Consider the following 23,980-nt stretch of genomic DNA (forward strand, 5'->3'; position numbering starts at 1 on the left):
AAATGAAAGAAAGAAGTATGGGCATGGTGTAATTATGCATTGTCCACCATTAATTTACTTATTTCTTGTATTAAAACTTCCCATCATTGTCTTCCTAATAGCAAAAAACCAACTAGTTTGTTTCATCAAATTGCAATGGCAAAAAAGCATAGTTGAGGACACAACAACAAAATGTAAATTCAGTAGATGTAATGTGTGGTAAGTGAACATAATTTTATTGTTCTTTTCTATTTCTCAAAGTGTAATGTTAAACATATACCAATTATACACACCATATGCATCTATAAATGCACTTTGATGATTGGAATGTTTACTAGGTGACATTATTTTTTTTGACAAAATTGTGTAAATATCAAAGTGGTTTTGAAAAGGATAACAAGGGCTTAAAATATTTAAGTATGAATTCGGTAAACAAGTAAACAGTGATAACATGAAAATATTTGCTTATTTCTATCAAGGTCAACATTGTTTTGTTACTGGTTTTAATAACTGACAGAACACAATAGGTTCATGCTTCAGTTTTTTCAAGGAGAAAACACTGATAAATATTAGATAAAGAGGAAAACTTCTGTTAATTCTATCTACAATATTTTTAGAATATGTACTACTCCCAAACCTCAAAACAAGAAGGTATGATGGTCTCTCTCACAAACTGCTTCTCTTTCACACACTGGATTTCCCATGAAATTACTAATCTACTCCACACTAGCCTCTTAGTTATTAAAAACTTGCCTCTACTGAAATATCAATGGAATGCAAGTTTCTAGTAACATATGAGCTGTTACCCTTTGTTCTAATTGAACACATTTGTTTTTTCAAAATACTTAAATCCTTGACTTTTCAGCAGTTCAATTAAAAAATTAAGCGTTCAGGGGGAAAACAACTGAAAAAAAGAGCTTTTAAATATTTGAAAGAAATTAAGAGGACAGACTTGAAAGAATTTTCAGTGAATGTGTTGCAAACATAAGTTTAATATGGAGGACAGTACAAAGAGGAAAATAAAGCAGATAATGAGACTATATTATATGTGAAATTTTGGCTTCAGAGAGATGGGAATGTACAAGGAGGCCAGTTTAAGATCTAGATTAACATACTGAGAAAGGCTTGAAAGCTAGAATGAGTTTCACATATGCTATAATGTAGCACCACTGAAGGGACTTAATGAGAAAGGGACAGTGCATGAGAGGGGGTTTTTTACGTGCAGCTTCCAAAAGCATCTAAAGCTGCCAGAATTAGAATCTAGAAGAACCCAAAGGAGAAAATTACAATATAGTAAAGCTGAGCAACAGGAACAGAAAGGAAAGTGAGAACTAGAGAAATACTGAAAGAAACATCATAGTTACCCATAGAACTACAATCATGTTGGTGTATATGGTGTTATTTGCTTGAACTATACAGGCAGTTGATAGGTAGGATGGTAAAGTACATATCAATGTCACTTACCCCATCGATTTCTTGTGCTGAAAAAACAATCATCAGCCACCTGATTTAAAAGGAGAAAGCTAAATTAAAACAACACTTCCACCATCCAGCTGTCACCAAAAATGTAGCCTCTAAAAAGTGAGAAGTGTGATTAAGTCTCAGTACAGGAAATATATGGACCTGTTGGAGTCCAGAGGCCACAAAAATTGTCAGAGGGCTGGAACACCTCTGCTATGGAAAAAAAAGGCTGAGACAGTTTGGGTTGTTCAGCCTGGAGAAGAGAAGGATCGGCAAAGACTCTATTGCAGCCTTTCAGTACTTAGAAGGGGCCGATAAGAAAGATGGGGACAGACTATTTAGCAGGGCTTGTTGTGATAGGACAAAGGGTGATAGGTTTAAACTAAAAGAGAGTAGGATTAGATTAGACTAGACTAGACTAGACTAGACTAGATTAGATTAGATTAGATTAGATTAGATTAGATTAGATTAGATTAGAGGAATAATTTTTTTACAATGAGGGTGGTGAAATGCTGCAGTCTCCCGTTTTTCCAGACCTTTACAGCAGGCATGTGTTTACCAGATTGTTCTCTGTCATTTCAAAATCCTTGCGTCCTGGCACCAGAGAGACATTGCCTATGCACTCAAATCAACACAAGACTGTTAGAGGTAAGTCACTGACAAATAATGCAGAAAAATGACAGGAAGAGCTACCCTAGAGAGATGGCTGGGTTAAAAGGCTGCTACATTGGGGAACACCTGAATAGCAAGAAGCCTGGGTTTGCATAAACCAAATAAACATGAAAAAGACACTGGAGCAAGTTCAGGCATGTTGGCACAATGAAGGACTGCCTACCAGCAAGGGTGTCAGGTTCAAGCAAGGTACCTTTGCTGGGCCAGGTTCCCAGCTAGAAAAGCATAATTTCACATTCCTAAAGAGCCTGGGGCATGAAGTTTTATAAAGACATCAAGCAAGAAGGAAAATTGCATTACTTGTCCTATAAGATATAGAGATGGAATCATTGATCCCACATGCTACTCTGAAAATTCCTGGTCACGCTGATCCTAGTCTCTTCCTAAGGATCATTTTCCTCTAGAAAGAACTCCTGCCACAGCTGCTAGCAGGTGTTATCATCATAGTCTCTAAAAGTTTTCTTCATGCCTTTTAATAATTCTCCTGCATCTGTAAAATTATTCTGGGACAGGAATTCAGGTTTGGGTTGGTCTTCTCCAAATATGTTCATCACTAGAATGTAGGAATATCTTGCCTCTTAAAAACAGAATCAGAATTGTAGTTCCTGTTTCCTGCTATTTAAATAGCATGGTACCTGAAATGTAAATTATTTTATCCTTATAGACCAGAAATCAAAATCAAATAAAATAAATTATTGTATAAGCTTTTCAAATTTATGATAGGCTACAAATTATTTAACTGGTGATTTCTTATTACTGTTAATTTGATAGCTAAGAATATATCTCAGTGAGTCTAGTTAAAAAATTTAGTGATCTGTAAAACTCACCAGGCAGCTGTGATAAGCCACTTAATCCGTTCAAACGAATCCTTTGTTAATGCCATTCACGCTGATTCAGGATCTGTATATGCAGCACTTTTTTTTTTTTTCTTTATTTCTTTTTTTTTTAAACAGCAGATCTTCTTTTTCCTTCGGTTTGTTGATGGTCTATAAACACTGTTCCATACTGTTGGTTTTTTTCCCCTCTGAACCTGTTTATATTAAAATATGCATCTGATGTACAAACTCATTATTTAATTATCCAAACAGCTTCTGAAAATGAAACGGAAATTGAAATTTGGTATGTTTGCTTTGTATTAGCAGAAAACCTTTTATTTTTAAAATAAAATCTATTTTTGATCCAATCCATTGACACAGTTTGAAATCATACTTAATGCATGACTGGAAGACTTAAGCCACTCTACTTGCTATTTCACCACGGCTATCGAAAACCCATCAGTATCTGAACAACTTTCCTATAGTTTGAAGTGTTCGGCAGCCAGTGCAATAGTATAGGGACTACAAAGTGTTATTTAGATTATCTAATTGATTTCATGTTTTATATTTTGTAGTAATCACAACAGTTACCTCAATAGAATTCTTACCTAATTCAAAAGAAGATAAAATATGCTCACGATAAAACACTCAATACCACCAAAGCAATAGGTTTTACAAAAGTATCACCAAACCTTGGCTCATAAAATTCTCAAAAGCCAAAGGCAGAAAAGCTCTCACTGGAGGATAACCTAGATGTTTAGTTTCTTGACAAGGACCAAGAAGGAAGACAATTTCATTCCTAGGGACTCTGGACATGAGCCATACTGTGAGGCAGACACACAACTACAGTTATTGAGGTATAAAATATTAGAGCAGCCCTAACTATATTCTCATTACATCTAAAAAGACCAAAATCATGTGTTACAAGGCCACTGAAGCTGCAAGTCAAGGACTCAAAACTTAGGAAATAAAAATCGGGGTTGTGTGCTCAATTTTAATGTGGTTATTTTATGCATAGGATTAGGATAGTTGTTTTAAGTACAGGAACGTATATGCTGTTTTCCATAGGACTTCTACATTACTCATGATGGGTATATTCCATACTCTTTTCATCCTTTTCCTCAAGTCCTTTTTTTACTTTTACAGTGTCAGATGAAACTTTGCCCTTTAAGCTGAATTCATATAACTGTAATGTTTCCCTCAAAAATATGCCTTATCCGTAAAAAGATAAAACATTGTTATCCTTGCTTTACCATAGAGAACTGAGGAAACAAATCAAAGCTAAAGTCATTAAATATCAACTACTGTGAAAAGAAACTCCAAACTCTAATTTGTTGCAGCTTTCTATTGTAGTATTAAGGTTGACCTCCCTTTCGTCCATGCACTAGTGCTTTCTTGTTAAAGTACACATAGGCAGATACAGGTATACCTTTTGACACAACTGATGTTAAGCCTGCTTGCCCAGTTGTTCTGCCAGGCAAGACTCTCTCTGAGTTTGTAGCTCTCTGAAGATATTACAGACTACAACAGTATCAGCAACACAGTCTGCAGAAAGGTTTCATAGACTTTCTTTGGACAGATGCTATCAATTATGGTAGCAACAAGCAGTAGAGAGAATATCAGTGGCTGGTCTCACCTTTGTTCCAGCTCAGTGCTGCTTTGAACTCACCTGTCCTAGAAGCTCACATAAAGGCATATGCGCTTTTATGTGACAGCCTCATAATGCAACATTATTTGGTGTTTCTTAACTATAACAAACATACAACTGTCATCCAGCTGGGCCACACTCCTTAGCAGCCAGCTGCTCAAGGGCAGTGAAATAGGTAGGTGGTATTGGGATAAGGCTGGGCTTGAAGAGGACTTTCTTTTGCATCTTCCTTATTAGCACTTTCCCATCTTTGCTTTGTGCTTGCTGACATCTTCTTTTGAAAGTCCCATGCAAGGTTTTCACCATTTGAAAACTGACTCAATACCTTTTTATTATAGCAGTATTTCATTCACTAGATATTCTGCATGTATTATTTTATTTATTCTAACAGCGGTTTGCCTGCTTGCTTCTGTTTCTTCCAATATTTATTTGGCCTAGTATTCAAGAGCTTTCCTTTTAAGTGCTATCTTCTTTACTCAGTGAGAGTTATAGTGTTGATCCTGCATCTGAATTCATGTCCTTTCTGAGGACTGACCACCCTCTTTAACTGTAGTCTCGCTTACTTTGACCTTCTTGTCTTAGAGAACCTTGCAGTTTTTGTTTTGGCTTTTGTATAAATGAGTCTCTGCCACCTTCTGTCTAACACCAATTCTTCTCATGTTAAATTTCAGTGGCAGATTTAGATACTTAAAATTTATAGGTACCTACAGCTTATAAACAACAGTAGACCCGATTTTTATCCTTATCACAGTATTCCTGCTCTAAAAAAATGTACTGCTGTTACAGTAGACAGGTTTAAGAATTTGACAAATAAAATTCACCAGTTTAGTTGTTTTATCCCTAAGATACTGTTTCTTCCACATGGTCGCCATCAATCTGGCTTGAAAATGGGATTTTTTTCCCTTTCTTCCCTATACCTGCCAGCTTGCTTTCACTGGTGCTTGTGATTTTAGTGCCAATGTGATAACACCTGTGCTGATGTACACGATCTTTGACACTGAATATAGTGTTCTGCTCTTCCAGAGATGTGTTCTTGCTGCTAGTACCAAACTTTTGGGAAAAGTAGCCTCTACTAACTAGCTTTCACAGTGTATTTCATAGGGGGTTGACAGTAACTTCTATTGAATGAAGATCCAAGTCTACTCTTATGCCTGTAAGAGAAGCTGTGGTTAGTTTTATGCTCATGAAAGGCTTTAGATTTGTGTCTCATGAGATGTCCTAAATAGATTTATATACATTGAGTGTTTCAAAAAGATGGACCCAATTTCAAAGCAGTATATTTCACGATGGCAACATGTTACAATTACACAAATATTTACCAATGATTTAATGAAGCAGTAAGAAGGTTTCATAAAGCGGTAATCATTCGAAACTTTACGCACTGCCCTTACAAGTGGTAAGAGTTGGATTCATGGGCGGTTCATGGTCACAGATATACACTGATTTGAATTGGGTCCATCTTTTTGAACATCCTGTATATTATATTGTTGCTTTTTCTGTATCACTTGTAGTGCTTAATAAAACCTGTAACACAGGTTTTCCTATAGAGCACAAACACTACAGATAATACGGTGCTCTGGCCAGCCTGCACCATCTCAGAACAGCACTTCATTTGTTGAGATGTTACCTTGAACATGCATTATCTTTGTCAGTAACAAATGTGATAAACTTTACATACTGCCAACACTTCACAAATCACACTTTCATTCAGTAAAACTTTATATCACGCTAAACTATTTGGAAACCCTGGGGAGAAATATTTCTCACTAATTTCCATTTATGCAGTGGGCAGCACTTTGTCCCTTCTGGGACTTCTTGGTTTCTGCTGTCTCAAGAAAAAACTTGAGGGAGAGAGAAGCGTTGCTGAAAGGAAAACGCTTGGTCAGTGCCCGGGAGCGCCCCGGGCTGCGGCGGGAGGACGCTGAGCGCTCGGGCTGCCGCCGGCCGCACCCGGCACCACCTCGCCCATGCACCCAGGGTTGCCGCCTCTCGCCTCGCTCCCGCCCCGCTTTACCCGACGTTTTCTCCGCCACAGGCAGCCCCAGGCCGTGTCCTTGCCCGCGCGGTGCCCGGGGCTGGCCCGGGCGGGTCCCCGTTCCCGCCGCGCAGCCCGAGGCCGTTCGGGCGGCGCCCAACACCTGCGCCCTCCCGGCGGCGGGGGAGAAGCGGGCGGGGGATAGTGACAGCCCAGCAACCTGGGACACGGCCAGCTGTCCCGGGACTCCGCTGGCCCCTCAGCGAGCTGTACGGCCCTGGCAGGTGCCGAGGCCAGGCGGGATGGCCCGTGACGAGCGCTAGATACCGCCACCCTGGGCTGCCCCTCCGCCGCGCTCACCTCAGCTCCCAGGCCGGAAAGCCCCCAGCTCCTCGGTCACTCCATGTCCGCTGAGGACGGACGGACGGACAGCGATCGCCGGCTCTGCCTGAGGCAGGAGACGCGGGGGTGAGAGGAGAGGGGAGGAGAGGGGTGGCACGACCGGCCCCGCCCCGGCCCGTGTCCCCACCCCAGGGCGCTGGGAGCGCCGAGGCGGGTGCGAAGCAGGAGCCCCCAGACCAAAAGCCGCGGGCAGGAGGGGGGCAGAGTCCGAGCGCCCCGGGCCGAGCTCCGCGGGACGCCGCGCAGGCAGCGCCGAGCGCGGGGATGGCCGGCGTGGGCCGCCCCGGCCGCCTGGCGCCGCTGCTGCTGCTCGCCCTGTTCTGGCCGGGCCGCGCCGTGGCCGCTGAGGTGAGTGCGCGCGGGGCTGGAGCGGCGGGGCGGCGGCGCGGGCTCCCGCAGCCGCCGCGCTGTTGCCTGGGGCAGAGAGGGGCTCAGCTCCTCGGCTGTCTCTGCCAGCGTGTTGCATTTTGGTGTTGGTAAGTTGTTAGGAAGAAAAAGTGAATTCATTGTGTTCAAAATGATACGCCTCAACCGCAGGAGGTACCTCGCAGCGGGTAGGGTGAGGTGAGGCGCATCCCGCCCGGCTGTGAGGAACCGTTACCCTGCGCCGCTGCCAGCCGGGTATACGCGAAGGCGGGGAGGCCCGCGCGCGCGGCATCTCCTCAGCGCCGGACTCAGGTGCGAAGGAGAAGAGCGGCGGGGCGCAGGGCGGCTTCCCCCACTCCCCGCCGAGCGGTCCCGTGAGGCGATGGGGAGGCCTGGGCGAGGGCCTGTCCCGCGGGGAGAGGGTGGGTGCGGGCGGCGAGGAATACGCGGTGCGGGGTGTGGATGGTCTCTGAGGTGAACGCTCAGGGCGGCGTTCATCGCCTGGACCACCTGTGCCGTCTTCGTGACAAACTTCATAGCTTGTCTTTGAGGTTTAATGATAAGTGTGCATCACCATTCAGTCGATAAATTCTCCTAGATCACACCGTAGTTTTTCCTGTTCTTATAATCTTTAGATTGTACATTCCCAAGTGGGAGAAGAGCAGTCAGCTGTGACGGCAGATGGGTCAGTATAGCTCTCAACATTTCTGGCAGTTACCAAACAGAAAACTGACAGTTTCAGTAAATTTCTGATAGGCATCAAACACAGGAAACTGCCAGTTTCAGTATATTTCAAATTCTGTTTCTCCCCTAATAGTCAACAGTGTTAATTTCTCCTTGTATGTGTGAGTAAAGCTCTAACACAGTGCATCCAAATCCTTTACTGCCTATCAAAACATTATGCAGTTCACCTTTGTAAGGAAACAATCTGATTTTCTACTTTGTTCTTGCTAAATAGAGCCACATTCTGCTGTAATTATTCAAAGCAGACTAATTAGTAATAATGTTTCTTCTAAAATGTTGCAGTTCTTTCGCTAACCTGTTCTGGGTAAAGTGTCTGGAAACAGCATAAGCACCTCAGCAAGCATATTTTCTTTCAAGGCGCTCTAATTTGCAGTCAGCTTTGGTGATTTAACAAAGATCTAATTGTTTTACTTGCAATGGAATTAAAATACCTCTCAGATCTTGTGTAAAACAGAGGTACCAGATCTATTTGCAGAGCACACATTTTCTGCAGAGTTGTTTCAGACTCTGCCTACTTCTGATCCTTACTCTAAAGCAAGATGTGGAAGAAGAATAAACTGAAGTCCTGTCTCTCTCTTCTACTCAGTCTGCTGTTCTTTATTCCATTCTTCTCTTCGTCTGTTGGTACCTCCCATCCATTGCTGTTGTTGCTCCAGAGCCAGACATCATCATACATGCTTCTGGGCAGCTGTTAACAAGTGCAGGAACTCCCCCCAACCCCTCCCAACACACACACTCAGACTTTTTCTAAGCCTCTCTTCTGGTTGTGTTGATCTTGTCCTGTTTTGTGTTTTTATCTACAGAGAAAGGTAAAGGGAGGTATGTCAACAAGTAAGACCCCATATATGGCCCAGTAAAGCATTTCAACACTTTTAGCAACCTCAGTAGGATCCTAGAGTGTTTGCCAACCTTGCAGACTCTTCTCCCTTAGATAATTAGCAGTCTTTCTGCTTAAGGTAGATCATGAAGCTCTGAGATATCAATTTTCTAGAGCGTTGTCATTATTATATCCTTATTACACTTTGGTCTTAAAGGAAGGATTTGAAATGTTAAGAAGTGTCTTCTGCAGAAATCTTTCTTTTTAAGCAAAGTTTGAACACAATGTATTGATTCAGTGTTGCTCTGAAATTTAAGTGGATCTCAAATGTTGTTTGAGATTAGACTAGATTTGCAACAGAAAACACATCAGTTTGAGATTCAAATGTCATAATTTTTATTTTTGTATGAAAATGCTGATATTTTCAAAAGAGAAAGCCTAACAAAGTTTTCTAGATGATGAAGGAAATAAAAACTTTTTTAAAGAGCAATTTTATCTACGCTCCTTATTAAATATTAGTGGCTAATGTTAATTCACATGAAATGATTGATGAATATATCATTGTCTCTTGGCTGGACTGTCCAATGCAAAGAAATGGGTATTCTTTGTGTTTTAAAATCATGCTACACTTCCATATGAAAATAAATTGATTTTTGACCAGCAAGCAATATTTTTGCTGTATGCATAAACTTAAAAAAAATACTTCAAACATAGGAAAGTTTTGAGTGTATTTATCTTAATAACTCAATAAGTAGTTTATTCTCAAAGGCAAGAAAGAAAATTGTTAATTTGTGCCTGCTGCTGTTTATACAGCAAATTATGGTCCTCACAGCCCTTCACAGAGTCCAGACTTCTGTGCCCTTAGGAGCCTGAACTTTCTGGCACCTGCTAGGGAGTATTATTATCTGCATTCTTGGCCACTGGCACGCTCTAATCACATCTTCTGAAAACTCAGCAGAAGTAGCATCTTCCCATGTCAAAAGCATTTCAGCTTGCTTGATGTATTCCTTCACTCCAAATACTGATGTTTTAATTCTTAGGATTTTTCCACTGTTCATTTAAATACTTTAGAAGAATAATAAAAAATATCAATGTGTTTTCTCAGGGAACAAGATCTTTCTCATTCCTTGTTTCTATTTTTTTCTTCTCAGAAAAAATAAAAAATAAGCTTTCTCATTGTGTAATTTTACTTAGCAGCACTCGGAGCTGTCTTGATGCACGTGTGCAATCCAATTAATTCTCCTGAGTGTGTCCTGTCTTTTGCTACCATCCATGTACTCGTATGTCTTGAAATTAAACACTAATCTAAAAATGTTCCCTGGAATTTGCTGCTTCAAATAGCACTAATAAGAAAACTACCTAGATCAAGTTCATTAGTACTGAATCGATGCTGCTTCATGGTGACATTGATGATTTTTATTATGGTGTCATGTTAGCATGTGTTCAGAACAGGAGAAAAGAAGATTTCTACCTGAGCCAGATTATTTGATTGCAAGTTAGCTGCACTGTATGTTCACTACCATTTTTTTATTTGCATTGTAATACAATTGCAACATTGTATTAGCTCACAGGATAAAGTTGAGTGCTCTATATTAATTATTTGCTTCTGGCACTATTCTTTTTATTTTTTCACCATGTGCTGCTGGCAAAGGAGGGGAGATAACAAGCTCAGTGACTGTAAGACTTGAGGAGATCTTTTTTGCATCCCCTTTCTTGCTTATGCTTGTCTGTGACTAGATGAGAGTGTTCATATTTGCCAATTAATTTCATTGTTTACAAATGTTAGAGTGTGCATGGAAATACCTATGAACTACTCTTTTTTTTCTTGATGCAATATTTTTTCCTAGTTATATGCAAACTATATTGCTGTTTGAAATATATCTTAATACATGGTTCTGGAAGGAAAATAATCCAGTGTACTAGCTCAGCCATAAGCATTTCCAAGGCTGGTAAGAATGGGATGCAGGCTGAATTGCTTTGTTTAGCTACGAATCAAAATGTTGGAGGGACAAGGTGTCACAGTGAGAATCTTCCCTCTCTTTGGCCTTTGGAAGCGCTCAGGTTCTTTGTCGCATAAGGCAGTTGAGGAGAGGTGCACCTGAATATACAAAAGAGTTCACTGAGCGTGTTAGAAAAACAAGTCCTTTGTGAAGTACTCTCTTTGATTTGGTTAATATGATCCCAGCTCTGAAGTCCATAGGGGTGTTACTTTGATAAGTGGGCCCAATCTGTACTAGGCTGTTATGATCCTGGTTACCTCTATAATTAGTTGTAATTCAGCTATCATCTCCACAGAGAAACAGGCCTGTGCTGGAGCACTGCTGAGCAATGCTTTTTCTACTGGGTCAAGAGAGCATAAATTAGCAGATTTGCCCTAATGTTTGTGGATCAAGGTGTACAGAGTTCTGCTGTCTCGCACCACATGAAGTCTTGCCTAGATGGCCATGAAATGTTAAGTGTGCTTATGTGTCTGCTGCATCATACAACTGAAAATGATGAACCTCCTTAGGTGATCTTAGTAAACACCTGTGAAAAATGAACTGTTAACACTTGATGTATAGCCTTTTTTGAACAAATATGCAAAGTAAATACAATACACATTTAGGCAAAACTCTGTAGTTCAAGTTGTTTTGCTGACTGAATAATATCATTAAAATGATCAAAGTAGGCAGGCAAATGCTGGTTCTTTCTTTATTACTTTGCACTTCATGTAGCTAAACCAGCATTTTATATTGAGATCTGTGCTAGCAATCTCTTCTGCAGTACCTAGAGCTGATGTATCATGACGTCTTTGAAACAAAATACTTTGCTACTAACTGCAACTAGTATGGGATGTCCGGTCATCTGTTTTGCTGTCACATTCTCACCCTACTGCCTGACAAAGTAATACTAGAAGGCTTAGTATGTTGGCATGAATTACAGGAGCCTAGGAGGAAGACAAAACACAAAAAGGCTTTTTTCTTCTTAACTGTTTACAGCCCTAGTCTCTTGTGCACACACTGAAAAAGTTCAATTTTGCCACAGTTTTGTGATAGGGTACGAGTCTCACAGGTTTACAGGTTTGGCCTGTTTCAATGAATGCTTTTTAACTAGGCCTTTATGCTCCATTTTTCCACAGATCATTTTGGAGGAAGCTGCAAGAAAAAGTAACTTTTTTTTTTTTTTTTTTTTTAAAATCTGTGAAATCACAGAGCCTTTCAAAACAGGAGAAACCAAAACAAGTGCAGTAAGCTTTCTCTGAACAAGGTACTGTTGCTTTCATTGCTATTTGCACCACTTAACAGAAGATGCACACCAGGAATTTTAGGAATATACAAAGATACAGGCCTGGGGAGACAACAGTTCTAGTGAATACCATTCCCACACTCAACAGTTAGGAAGAAATACAAATTGTGTGATGTAATGCTAACAATATTATGGTAGGTAAGCAAAAATTCACCAGTTAAATGGTGTGTATTCGTTGTTATTAGACTGCTCTTTTAAGATGACCCTCTGTTAGGAAGAGCACGGATGAATAAGCTGATTAAACAGCCTTAAGAGTTTGCTATACAAAACAAAATTCTGTGGCCTGAATTGCCTAATCTCTTTTCCTTGTGGAAGGGAACAATATTTATTTCTGCTGTCCCCATGTCCTGTTCAAGGTCAGGGGAAGAAACCCACAGAGTCAGTTTTATAGGTCTGCCTTTGGAGATTTTACCCACCTGAATATATCGTGAACAGTTTGGTCCAGTTTCTGATAGTCCTTATTACAGTGACTTCCATCCTATTGAGATTATTTGTAGAGTAAGATATCACTTGTCATAAATATAAATATCAAAATTTTCTGCATTTTAGCAGAAAAATGTAAACCATCTTTCTCTCCACTTAAAGAGGGAGTAATTCTCTATCTTCTCTTTATAGACCAAAAGCAATTAAAAAACCCCAAAAAAACAGAGATTCAGTTGAGAACCTCAACTTAGAGTTTTCCGAAATGGCACACAACTTACCAGCTCTACACACATAGATACTGAGTAATTCTGGGCAGGTTCTACAACACAGACCTCTGTGGTTATCAGTGCAGAGCTCATGAACAACTGGAGTTTGTGAAAGCTCAAGATGTAGGGGTTTTATTTGAAGTTGCAACATTTTATCTGTTTTATCCTAATGCAATGATGATAACATAAAGGCACAGTGAAGATTGCTAAGCCCTACTGTTCTCACACTCCCTAATTCTTTACTGTCAGTGAGTTGGAGAGAAGGGAGAAGCTCCATATAATTAATTGTACTGTATCTGCTTGGAAAAAAATATGGTTGGCACCATGGGAGCTGTATATGAAACTGTGGACAAGATGGCAGAACAGTAAACCTCCATAAAAATAGTATTAACAGTTGTGTGATAGTAGTTTCTTGGAAATTCCATACAGACAGGCTTGTTCACAGAAAAAAAAAAAAAAAAAAAAAAGAATTGCAGGGTGTTTCATGGGGTTTTGGTTTGGTTTGGTGTTTTTGGTGTTTTTTATTTTTTCCCAAGCACAAAGTTTATTCCACTTAAACATAAGCGAGAGATACCAAAAGTTCTATGAAAATTTTGTTTCCATATTTTTTTATGCTGTTTTACTTAAAGTTTATGTTACTGGTTTTTTAATTGTTATAAATAGTTATAATGACAAGCTTTGGCTAACACTACAAAATTGTTACACAAAGTTCTTACTGAACAGATTTTTGCATTAAATACTAAGAGAAGATTCTCAAAATGGCTTCGTCTCTGAAATGAAAAACAGTTTTCATACATGTTCCCTTGACACAATAGAAAATTGCTTAAATGTTCATCTACAGCAGCTTCTTCCATTTTTCCATACCATAGTTGATTTGCAAATACCATTATAAGTATATCTCTATATAAAAGAACAAATCCTTTACAAAAGAATTCCTGACAGTTTACAATTAAGGATAGAAAGTAAGGGAATTCTTAACAGCTTCAGTGACACATGTTGTGTGTTCACATTTTGTGATGACAAATTGTGTGTCTCTAAGTTTGACACAAAACCCTGTTTCTGTGCGGTATTATGAAGGGTTTTTCTATGATCGGAAATGCTTAGGACTTCTCCTCGGCATTCACACTGAGAGCAGCACAGAAGTGGTAATACAAGGCCCTTGTGACCAGAGAGGGATGTTGATTCAGTAGTTATTTCCCGAGCAAGGTTCCCATCACAAGTGTTTAATGGAGCTTATTCAACAACTGCATTGTCTGTAGTGTAACAGTTGTTTTCCACTGTGTCCTTGAGAGCCAATCTCCCTACATTAGACATTGTTGACCAAGTTGTTTATTAGTTAAAGTTACAGTGGAAAGTGAAAATACAATAGTTTTTGTCAGGTGCTAGGTATTCAACTGATAGGCAAAATGTGGTGAGTTCTGGTTGCATACATGGCAGTTAACAGGAGTCTCCTAAGGTAGGAATGTCTGGCTGCCTTCCAGTTCACAAGTGACTACACAATGTTTCAGGGTTTGGGAACTGACATATTTTCCTTCATCTCATCATCTCCTATTTCTGCTCTATGTTGTCTATACTTACTGAAGGCTTAATAATGTGGTTTTGTTGTACTGGTCCAGCAATCACTAAAAAAACACAAAGTTCTTCGTGGTCTTTGATAATTTTAATGAATTCATGTTTGATGCTTAGAATGCATGAAAAACTTTTAGTATACAGATTGTAATTGTGAGACTGGTATTTTGTTTTGATAGCAATGTTTTGGAGTGAGGGGACTTTATTCTCCAGTACCTTGTATGCTACATGGTGATATATGGTTGTGCAACATGAGGAATATGCTGCCAGGGTCACATATCTGCTGACCATGTCTAGATAGAATTACTGACTGTGCTAGTCTAGCTAAGTATCCTAACACAGGTACGTCAGACTCAGAAGAAAAGATTTTCTTTATATGGCCTTTTTCACAGTGGGAACTTTTTTCTATATAGCTCTGCTTTCAGATGCACTGCTTGAGCAGGTTAGGATAAATTTTCAAAAACATAACATGTTTTCAAGGTAGGAGCTCTGGCTACCTCCATAGTGTCCTTCAGAAAGGGCAGCATACCTACCCCAACGCAAGTCTGTACTGTAGATAAATGTTAAAGCAAAACTTGCCACGCACTGTAATCATAATGCTTTACACCCACTTTCATTAGATGTAATAGAAAACATGTAGTAGAGAACATTAGAGAAATGGGCCCTTGTAGTTTTAAGCTATATTAACATCAGCTATTTGGGCAATATTATTCCATGTGCTTAGTTGTAGTTTATAGACATAGCTGGAATGTGTAAAGTGATTGCTCTGCACTGAGACAGCTCATGAAGAATTCAGAAATCTCAGTGTGTCAGCAGCCTTGAAAATTCATAATCAAGACTCTTAAAGGAGCTGGCTCACTGATAGATAATTTTTAATAAACATTGGAATTTAAGGGAAATTACAGAAAACTGGAAATTAACTGATAATTTACTTCCACTTATGCAGGTCATTGCAGTGGTCCTTTCTATTTGTAGGCTGCTCAGGATACCATTGTTGAGCAGAAAGATGGAAAAGAAAAAAACCAAACAAACTGGAATCACAGAAAAATAGATCTTAACCAATAAGGCTTGCTCTATGTTTGATGGAGTTCTAATTTAGTGATCCTTGAAGTTAGAAGATAAAGACCTAGTGGCAGGACAGGTGAGATGCTTATAAAATCAAGTCTAAATGAAAAATCAGGTTTGCATTTTTAAAAATGAGCCTGATCAACCATTGGAACCACCAGTGAAAGAAAGTGACAGCTTCACTGCTCACTTGAGAGAAGACACCTGGGCTATTTTTACTGTCCGCAGTAATTAATGGATATCACTTGCACTATTTTTAATTCATCTTAAAACTCCTCATGTTGCACAGTCATCTTTCATTTATGTTAACCGGGATTTACTTCTGGTATCACTGGAGCTCACCCATGAAATTAAAAGCCAACTAGGCCAGAAGTGTAAAGTTAAAACCCACTGCAACCACATTATTATATTCCTACAGAATACATTTAATTTCATCTCAGCTCTCATCTGAATGTCTTCATTTCTCATCATCCTGTGTGATCTTGATGTTGTCTTCATCTGAAACATAAAGGGTGAGGTGACTGTTGCCTGAAGCAAAGCATTTTGCTGCCTCTCTGTCCTGGATGCAGTATTTTTAATACAAATATGTATTTTGAAATCATAGCTGACCTACTCTGATCTTCTCTGGATCTGTAAAAGCAAACAAATACTCTGTTTTGTCATCATATATGTCATTCCAAAAAGAGATCAATGAAGAAATATTGGCTCATCACCCTCAGTGACTGTTTTTCTGTTCCCCATCTTCCTACTTATAAACTAATCGCAGTATGAGTGTATTGCCCCACAAATGTGACAGGAGTCAAAGCCTGTGCTATTGGTAGAAATGCCTATCATTGCTCTCTTTTTTTCTTACATTAATGCTTTGTGACGTCCTTTGACATATTCAGGTTTGATGACATCCCAAATACATTCTCTGCCATACTTCATATAACTAGCTCTGTTGACGAAGTGCTGTGAGCTGTGCGAGCTCCTCTGTGACACCCCAGATCACATTGCCACAACTCAATGGTGGGAGTAGCGGTGCCATGCTGAATCTGTATAAAGCTTTGTACAGGTGACAGTGCAGTCTGCAGTATGTTATTTCTGCTTTCTTAGTAATTTCTCTGAGGGATTCAATGAAGGAGAGGACTAGAACACTTTTTAAGGAGTTGCTTAAGTTAGTCTCTGAATTGGAGGCAGGAAGAGGTCATACCCCCACAGAATCCAATCCCACAGTGTAGCAAGGGCAGTTCGGTGTTATAGATAAGGCTGCACTCACTGAACAAAACATAAACCGCTGCAGAAAATGTGCTTCAGTGTGTACAACTGTAGTTATCTAAAGAACATGGAATACCACAACAATCACTCAAAATACCCTTGAAAGGAGCTACTCTGTAAGTTGCTCCATGAGTGTTGGTTTTTAAAAAAAATTTGGTTCATTGCTGAATTAATTTGTTGTTAATATAATGACCTGACTTTATCCTTTGCCCCAGATTTTTAGATGAAAAATCTAGTGCCATCTACCATATCTAAATATTTGAAATAAATGTAGATTATTATTAAAAAATCACAAAACTGAAAACCACACAGTAAACCTCTGGCTTTGGTAATACATTTACTTGTGTAGATGTTATTGTGAGGATTTTGAATAAAATAATATTAACTAATAATCAATTTCATTATTGTACAAACTGGCAATACACTATTGTTTTGTTTTAGTCCTTTGATAAAGGAGCTGCAGGCACCTTGCAAGGATGTGGAAACATCCAGTAGTGTAAGTGAGCAATGACTTTTTGGTTCAAAGCCCCTTTACAGAAGGCAGAATCTAATCTTATGTAAATATCATATGCCAAAATATTTAGTATTATCCAGCTAACTGACTGTGTAATGTAAAACCATCTTTGGACTTTTCAGTTTAGTTTAAAGTGATATGCACACATGAAAAGACCTAAATTGATCTGAAAGCTTACTAATGGCAAATTAAACACATTCTAAGCATTCTGACTTCTTGAAGACCAAAAGCTCCTTTTCTTAAATAGTTTAATGACCTTGTTTAGTGATGTATGTAGTATCATAACTTTCTACATGTTCATGCATTTAGCTTCACATTGAAGTATCTGTGATTGTAAGTTAAAAGTTTCTTCTGTATCTATCTGTATCAAGTTTTCTGCAGATGATACCTATTATAGGAAAGTAATTTCATTTGGTGATTTCTCTATGTGTCCTGAAAACAGTGCTTTGCATAAAAATACTGTGAAAAATCTGCTTCTAGTTTTACTTTTACAGACAGAAATAAGGTGCAACTCCATGAAGGTTTGTAGAATTATAATAGTAAATAACTGGCACTAGGTAGATTAGAAGCCAGCTGGGGCTGTTTCTCAAAAAAGCTCTCCATGGTCAGCCAGGATATGCTCCCAGTTACAATGAAGAAACCCAAAGAATTTGAATTACTGTAAGTATCTTTTCCTCAATAAACAGCACCTTTCCTGGACTCAGACATGTGTCTATTAAATCTGTAAGCCAAATCTTTGCTTCTGCAGTTGAGTGCTGAGTAAATGGGTCTCATAGGTCTTGTAATTAATTTACAGTTTTTCATTTGCAAGCCTTAAAGGTGTGGTAGCTTGAGTCACTCACCAGCCCTGTACAGCAGTAACATGCAGTGCTTGCAATTTAAGACTACTTTTATTGTGTACTGTGTTTACAGCTTACCTTGAGATGCTGAACATTGAACAGTTACCATTTTTATACTGCTTAGCAGGAATGTACCAACAACCTGTGACATCTATTTTGAAGAGAATACTTTGGGATGGAAGGTATTGTTATTGATTAGGAAATGAGAAAATTGATTGTCTTATAGGTATAGACTGTATCAAATTCATTTTGAGATGCATTTCACTTTATCATTGGTATTTATGCTTAAAGGCTTAAGATAGCTGTCATATAACTTGGTGAATTTAGATTACCCAGTGCCAAACTGATAGACCTCACCGAGGATAAATCAGGATACTGTTTGTTAATTCTACACTAGTGTTTATTCCTATGTCTCTGGTGAAATAATAAAATTGATTAAAATAACAGTAAAGGTAGTATAGTCACATAGTTTCTGTTTTACATGTTACATTTGTTTTACATGTTACGTTTGTTTTCCGAATTTCTCATGCAGCACCACTTGAATTCTAGCTGTCAGATCAGGGGAAGAAAACATCTTCTTTAAATTGTCAAAGAATTAAGCATTTAGTGTTTGCAAGTTTTTAAAAATCCATCTTGAAACTTCAAGTAATCATCTACTAATCTGTTTGTAGAACACAGACAATAATTCCTTTGGGGATTTGCTTTTCATGGCTGACTGATTCTGATTTCTGTTTTATTTTGGAAATGAATGTTTAAATAGCTGTTCACTTGAGGAATACCCTCTGCACCTATTTTTAAATTAATAGTTGGTGTCATCTCACCTAACTTCAGCCACCTAAAAGATAGACAGCTACTGTCAGTAATTGCCTAGTCCACAGACAACAGCAAGTACTTGCAGCGTGTTTCCTCCATCCTAAAAGAGACACTTAAAGTGATTGGATGAGTAATACCAAAGTATATGTCTAGTTTCCTTGTGCAGTCAATGGAAAGAGACAAACACCATGAACTGTGTAAGAAATGAAGGCAGCTAGCTGGTACCACATACCTCAGTTCTGGATTATAAAGATAGAAGAAATCAATCCTAGCTTGTGGGAAGATGCTTTTTAATTCTGTAAAATGTTTTACCTGAACAGATTGCTACAGGAAAATTTAATGGCAATCTGACATCATTTTAAAACATAACAGAGAATATTTTTTTCTTCTGTCTTTTGTTTCCTGAGAACACCACTGGAAAAGTTATATATTTGGAACAGTGCTGCTGTTGTGTTATGGCCAGCTGTAGGGGTTAATTAATTCTGTCTTCAAGATCTAAATAGAAATTTCATATTTTACCACTTTAAAGACTTTAATCTTGTAACTGAAAATACAGTGCTGCTTTTCTGAATTTTATGCAACCTAAAAAAATAGCTTCATAACCAATGTGGTACTTGTCCCCTCGTTATTGTCTGTAACTATACCATAGTATACATCTGTGTGATAAATTGAAAAATAATCCTCTTTCTACAGCGGTGCAATTGAAAAAGTAATGTAGCAAGAGCTTCAAAAACAAAAGGAAGAACTTAAGTGTACAAAGAAGGACAGTAAATGCAGTTTACTCCACATCTTTATGAAATACATGGCTTCAATAACCTAACTGATATTTTAGTATGTATAATACTTCTGTTAACAAAGGATTATTTTTTTTCTCCTCCCCTCCACTGAAATAGGATATGTCTGCATGAGTGTAGAAGAGTGTTTTGCTGAGTTATCCCAGCCAGCCTGGGCTGGCTCAGGTGCTGAGTGCACAGCAGCTGTAGCAGGGGTAGAGCACAGAAGGGTTACGTGTTCTATTCATCCAAGATCTCAGATGCACTTTGCACCCAGTACATGAGATTGCTAATTTAGTCATACTGTCTATCCAGTTACATACCGAATATCCTTATTTGGGATGTTTGTTTATTTGTTTCACTTAAGTGTGAAAAATAAAAAACTGAATATCTGCTCATACTTGGTTAGTCATTGGACTTTGCCAAATCAAAGCTGCTCCTAGGTAGCCATGCCATACTCTGGCAGCTGAGGTCAGGGACTCAACACTCAGCCCTGCAAGGGGCCCTCCAGGTTCACTTGAGGGCACAGATGTGATGGTAGCAGCTATAGCCCAGGAGTGGGAACATCCCTGTGTGAGGGCACTCGCTGTCACACAGCTTGTCTCAAGAAACATCCAGAATTAAAAAACAACAAAGTTGAGGGCCTTTTATAATTGTAATACGTACCACAAACCAGTGTTAGAAGGTGAATGCAGTCACAAAATAGGAAAATTATTGGTTAATAGATCGAAAGAAAAATAGTATCATTGTAAACTAAAACAATATCAGCATATGTTTGTTTCTATAGTAAGTTTTTTAAAGAATAATGAATTTTTAATGCTGTGAGCCCAAACTCTTGAATTTTACAATTTGTACTGATAATATAACCCTGGTGGTGTTAAGTACAGCTTCTTGGCCTTTAACCCAACTACAAAGTTAGACTAGTGCCCCTATCTGTCTTGAAGGACAGTACAGAGGAATAATGAACTCCTTTCTCCTGTTGAGAATTGCCACTCTTCACAAAATCTTTTTTTTTTTTTTCTTTTTGTAAGTTTTGTTATCTGTGAAATAGTTACCTTCCAAAACTCCTGGAGATCTCATTTGCTCCTCACCAAACAGTGAAACGAGAAAAAGTAATTATAATATAAGGTTTGTCATTTTGTTTTTCAGAGCTGTGTATGCAAAGGTAAAAGTCCCTGCCTTTGTGATAGCATGAAAGGTAATAAGGTAAGAACAAATACTTTTTTCTTTTTTTTAAGATTAGTTTATACCTGGGAACTGTTAATACATTAGTTGAGTTTATATATAAAGCAAAATTATTGTATGATGGTATTCTGCTAATAGAGTCTACAGAGAATTGTAAAAGGAATACATTACCTTACAAAAATCTGTTAAAATAACACTGGGTACGCTGTTTAACTAAGAAGACTTTTACTTCTTTGTGTGTGTTTGTTTGTTTTTAATGCATTTGTTTGTTTACAGCATCGCATGATGTTTGAATGCCAACAGAAGAATGACTGTCTGAAGCACTAGGTCCCTTTCACAAACACCTAACATGCCCACAGATACTATTGCCCTCGCAGTAGCTCTCGTGTTACAAATTTCATAATGCCATCCAGAGTGTCGTGTTCAGTGCTTCCCTCTTTCTATCTCTGGACCTTGCCCATCTCCCCCCCCCTCACCCCCCCATTTTCCTGTTCTTGAAGGAAAACTACATGCACTGGTATCAAACAGATAAATCTCCTGCAGACCGACACGGGGGATGAGTTTCTGGGTCCTGATTATAAGCCCCTTGCCAGCAGTGAGGGAACAACATCAAACCCATCAAAAGTAACAGAGCCGCAGCTCTGGCTGTTGCCAGTAGCAGCTTGGCAGAGGCTCCGAGAGGCTTTTAGACAAACCTGAATTACACAAATGCCAAAAATTCTTTCAAACTCCTGCTTGTAGTTGGAAAAACAACTGATTCACAAATGAAAGGGGCATTATTAAAGAAGTCATGGTTGTAATTCAGGCTAACTGTGGACACAGTGTTGCTATACTAAACCTTATCAGTAGATTCCAGATCTCGGTATAGACTTATGGTTGTGATTGCTTTCAGTGATCGACACATCTGGCTGATAAAGAATTACTCACAACTTTCCTCCTATACTTCTATTACCAAAAAAAAGAAAGGCATATAGCACCATAGTAGACACTGCTAGTCTTGCCTCTAGGAAGCTTCGTTTCAGTGATGGATAAAAGTTCTCTCAAACATATTTTCATAAGTGGGAAAGGAGAATACTCATGTCTTTGGTAAAATCTCAGGGCTTATTTTTCACATTTTCAGTTGGCCTAACTTGACTTTGGCCTAACCAGTAAAATTGAGACCAATTGAAAAATTATTATAAAATAAGCTGCACTCTGAAAGAGAACTATTAATAAGAATGAGCACCTACAGCTTGTTTTCATCAGTTCCACATTAAAGCAACTGAGCAATTAGTAGTTAAGAGTTAATAATTGTTGACACTAATGAAATTTTTCAGGCAGCTTTGGCAAATCAGGACAATTGCATTAATCAATATGTTTTGACAACTGTGCGATGTTAAAGTCTCCAAGCTGATCAAGAAGAAGGTGTGGATAGAGTTGCCTGTACTGTCTGGAGGGGAGCAAAGCTGTGAGGAGCCGGCGCTGCTCTGTCCCTGGAGAGCCCCGCGCCAGCAGCACTGGGGGATCAAGCGCCTCTCTCGTTTTTCGGTGATTTAGTACCGCACCCCCTCTAGCGGCACGTCTTGGTGTAGCATCATCCTTTTTTGCCTTTCCTGGGACGCTGGTGAATGAAATAAACGACTTGTTATGAAACGCTGTGCTGGTTTATGTTACAGATCTCACAGGCACTTTATGATGTAATTCTTGTTTTGATTTGTGTTAAAATATATATATATATATTTTTTTTTTTTTTTTTTTTTAAATTCAGAAGCTATTTAAGATCTCGTGAGTTGTGGGATTTTGAGGAGTGAGAATTGGTGGAGGGAGAAGCCAAGATATTTTGGCTTCCCTGAGGCTTCTTTTGGATCCTGTCTTGTCCATCGAATAATAAGACACCAGAACTTCTGTACAGCAAAACTTCAAATGCTTTTTTGTATAACTCTCTCTGCATAAAGCAATAGAAAGATTGACACTGAGAGAATGGATAAGTTCATCCTCTCTCCCTCATGTCATGCTGTGGTGTAAAAGATCTTGAACAGGCAGCTCTTCACTGATGTAACATTGAACGTGCTGAATTGCTGCTATCTAAACAGCTGAAACACCTTTTCTGTGAGTTTGTAGGCTTGAAGAACTTCATGTTAACCAAGATAAGACTTGCATATTCATTATATTTAACTAAAAAACTGAAAATGCCCCTTCCACTGTAACTTACCTTCCTGTTTGCCATTTATGTAGCTTTAATATTCTGTGTTTCCTTCCTGAAGAAGCCATTAAGTTTGCCAACTACAAATTATGGCTGCTGTGATGGATTTGGATTTGTGTTGCTTGTAGGGACTAAACATGATATAGAAATATTAACAAGGGGTATGAATCAGCTGCTTTCTTGAACTTTCCATGCTGCCAGTTAACTTCTGTACTCTGCAAAATCTTGAGTACTGTTGTCCTCTGATATCTTCAGCCATACTAATGAGCATGTTGTTATGCTTCAGTGGCACCATGTGGCCTGAACAACACACAGGCAGGAGCACAAAAATAGGTCAGTATGGGCAAGGGTAGCATATCTGCCACAGTAGCGACACGTATGTAGAACTCAAGGGGTACTGAAAGCAATAAATGCTTTAGAAATAACTTATAAACAAGAGAATTCATTGATATTTTAAGAACTTCTTTATTTTTATATTTACAGGGTGAAAAAGGCTTTCCTGGTGTTCCAGGTCCACCTGGTCATAGGGGCTTCCCTGGTCCAGAAGGGCCGCCGGGGCCGCAGGGACCAAAGGTAAGTGTGTATGTGAGACACAGAAAAACTACCATGCCTGACTGTGAAAGTGAGCTATGACTGGGCAGGGAGTTCTGTTTTAAACAAAACAAAACCTGTTTCAGGGTCTCCTGTTTGGTGAGGGATATTGTGTGCTCACCAGCTGCAGTAGTCATTTTTGACTAAGTAGACGTAGCTGATATGAACATGGGCTTCTATTGTCAGTTCTCCACTGGCCAGTGCTAAAGCCCCTGAAGTGAGGTAATGAATATGGATCCAAATATATTTTAGCAGCATAACCTTGATTTCTGTCTAAACAGTATACTCTGATATCTGCTGGAATGAGAGAAAACAAGCTACTTCTGAGATAAATATGAA

General features: G+C 39.0%; 2 protein-coding genes across 4 annotated transcripts in view; one reads left to right on the plus strand and one right to left on the minus strand.

Moving 5' to 3' along the window:
* COL4A4 (collagen type IV alpha 4 chain) overlaps positions 1-7,031 on the minus strand; it is a 73,805-nt gene extending 66,774 nt beyond the window's left edge. Inside the window, exons 1-3 of the mRNA XM_065844618.2 lie at positions 6,911-7,031; positions 2,940-3,142; positions 1,444-1,483 (exon numbers count right to left, since the gene is read on the minus strand). Of these exons, the coding sequence (XP_065700690.1) occupies positions 1,444-1,483; positions 2,940-2,995 (96 nt within the window). The 5' untranslated portion in view covers positions 2,996-3,142; positions 6,911-7,031. The remainder of the gene's footprint in view (positions 1-1,443; positions 1,484-2,939; positions 3,143-6,910) is intronic.
* A 136-nt stretch (positions 7,032-7,167) lies between these two features.
* Positions 7,168-23,980, plus strand: part of COL4A3 (collagen type IV alpha 3 chain) — a 61,366-nt gene continuing 44,553 nt past the window's right edge. Inside the window, exons 1-3 of one of the 3 annotated variants that reach the window (XM_071812485.1) lie at positions 7,168-7,300; positions 20,833-20,889; positions 23,534-23,623. In XM_071812485.1, coding sequence (XP_071668586.1) covers positions 7,217-7,300; positions 20,833-20,889; positions 23,534-23,623 — 231 coding nt within the window. In that variant the 5' untranslated portion in view covers positions 7,168-7,216. The other 2 variants (XM_071812483.1, XM_071812484.1) reach the window with 2 other exon arrangements.

Source organism: Patagioenas fasciata, chromosome 9, assembly GCF_037038585.1.
Source record: "Patagioenas fasciata isolate bPatFas1 chromosome 9, bPatFas1.hap1, whole genome shotgun sequence".
Classification (NCBI taxonomy): Eukaryota; Metazoa; Chordata; class Aves; order Columbiformes; family Columbidae; genus Patagioenas; species Patagioenas fasciata.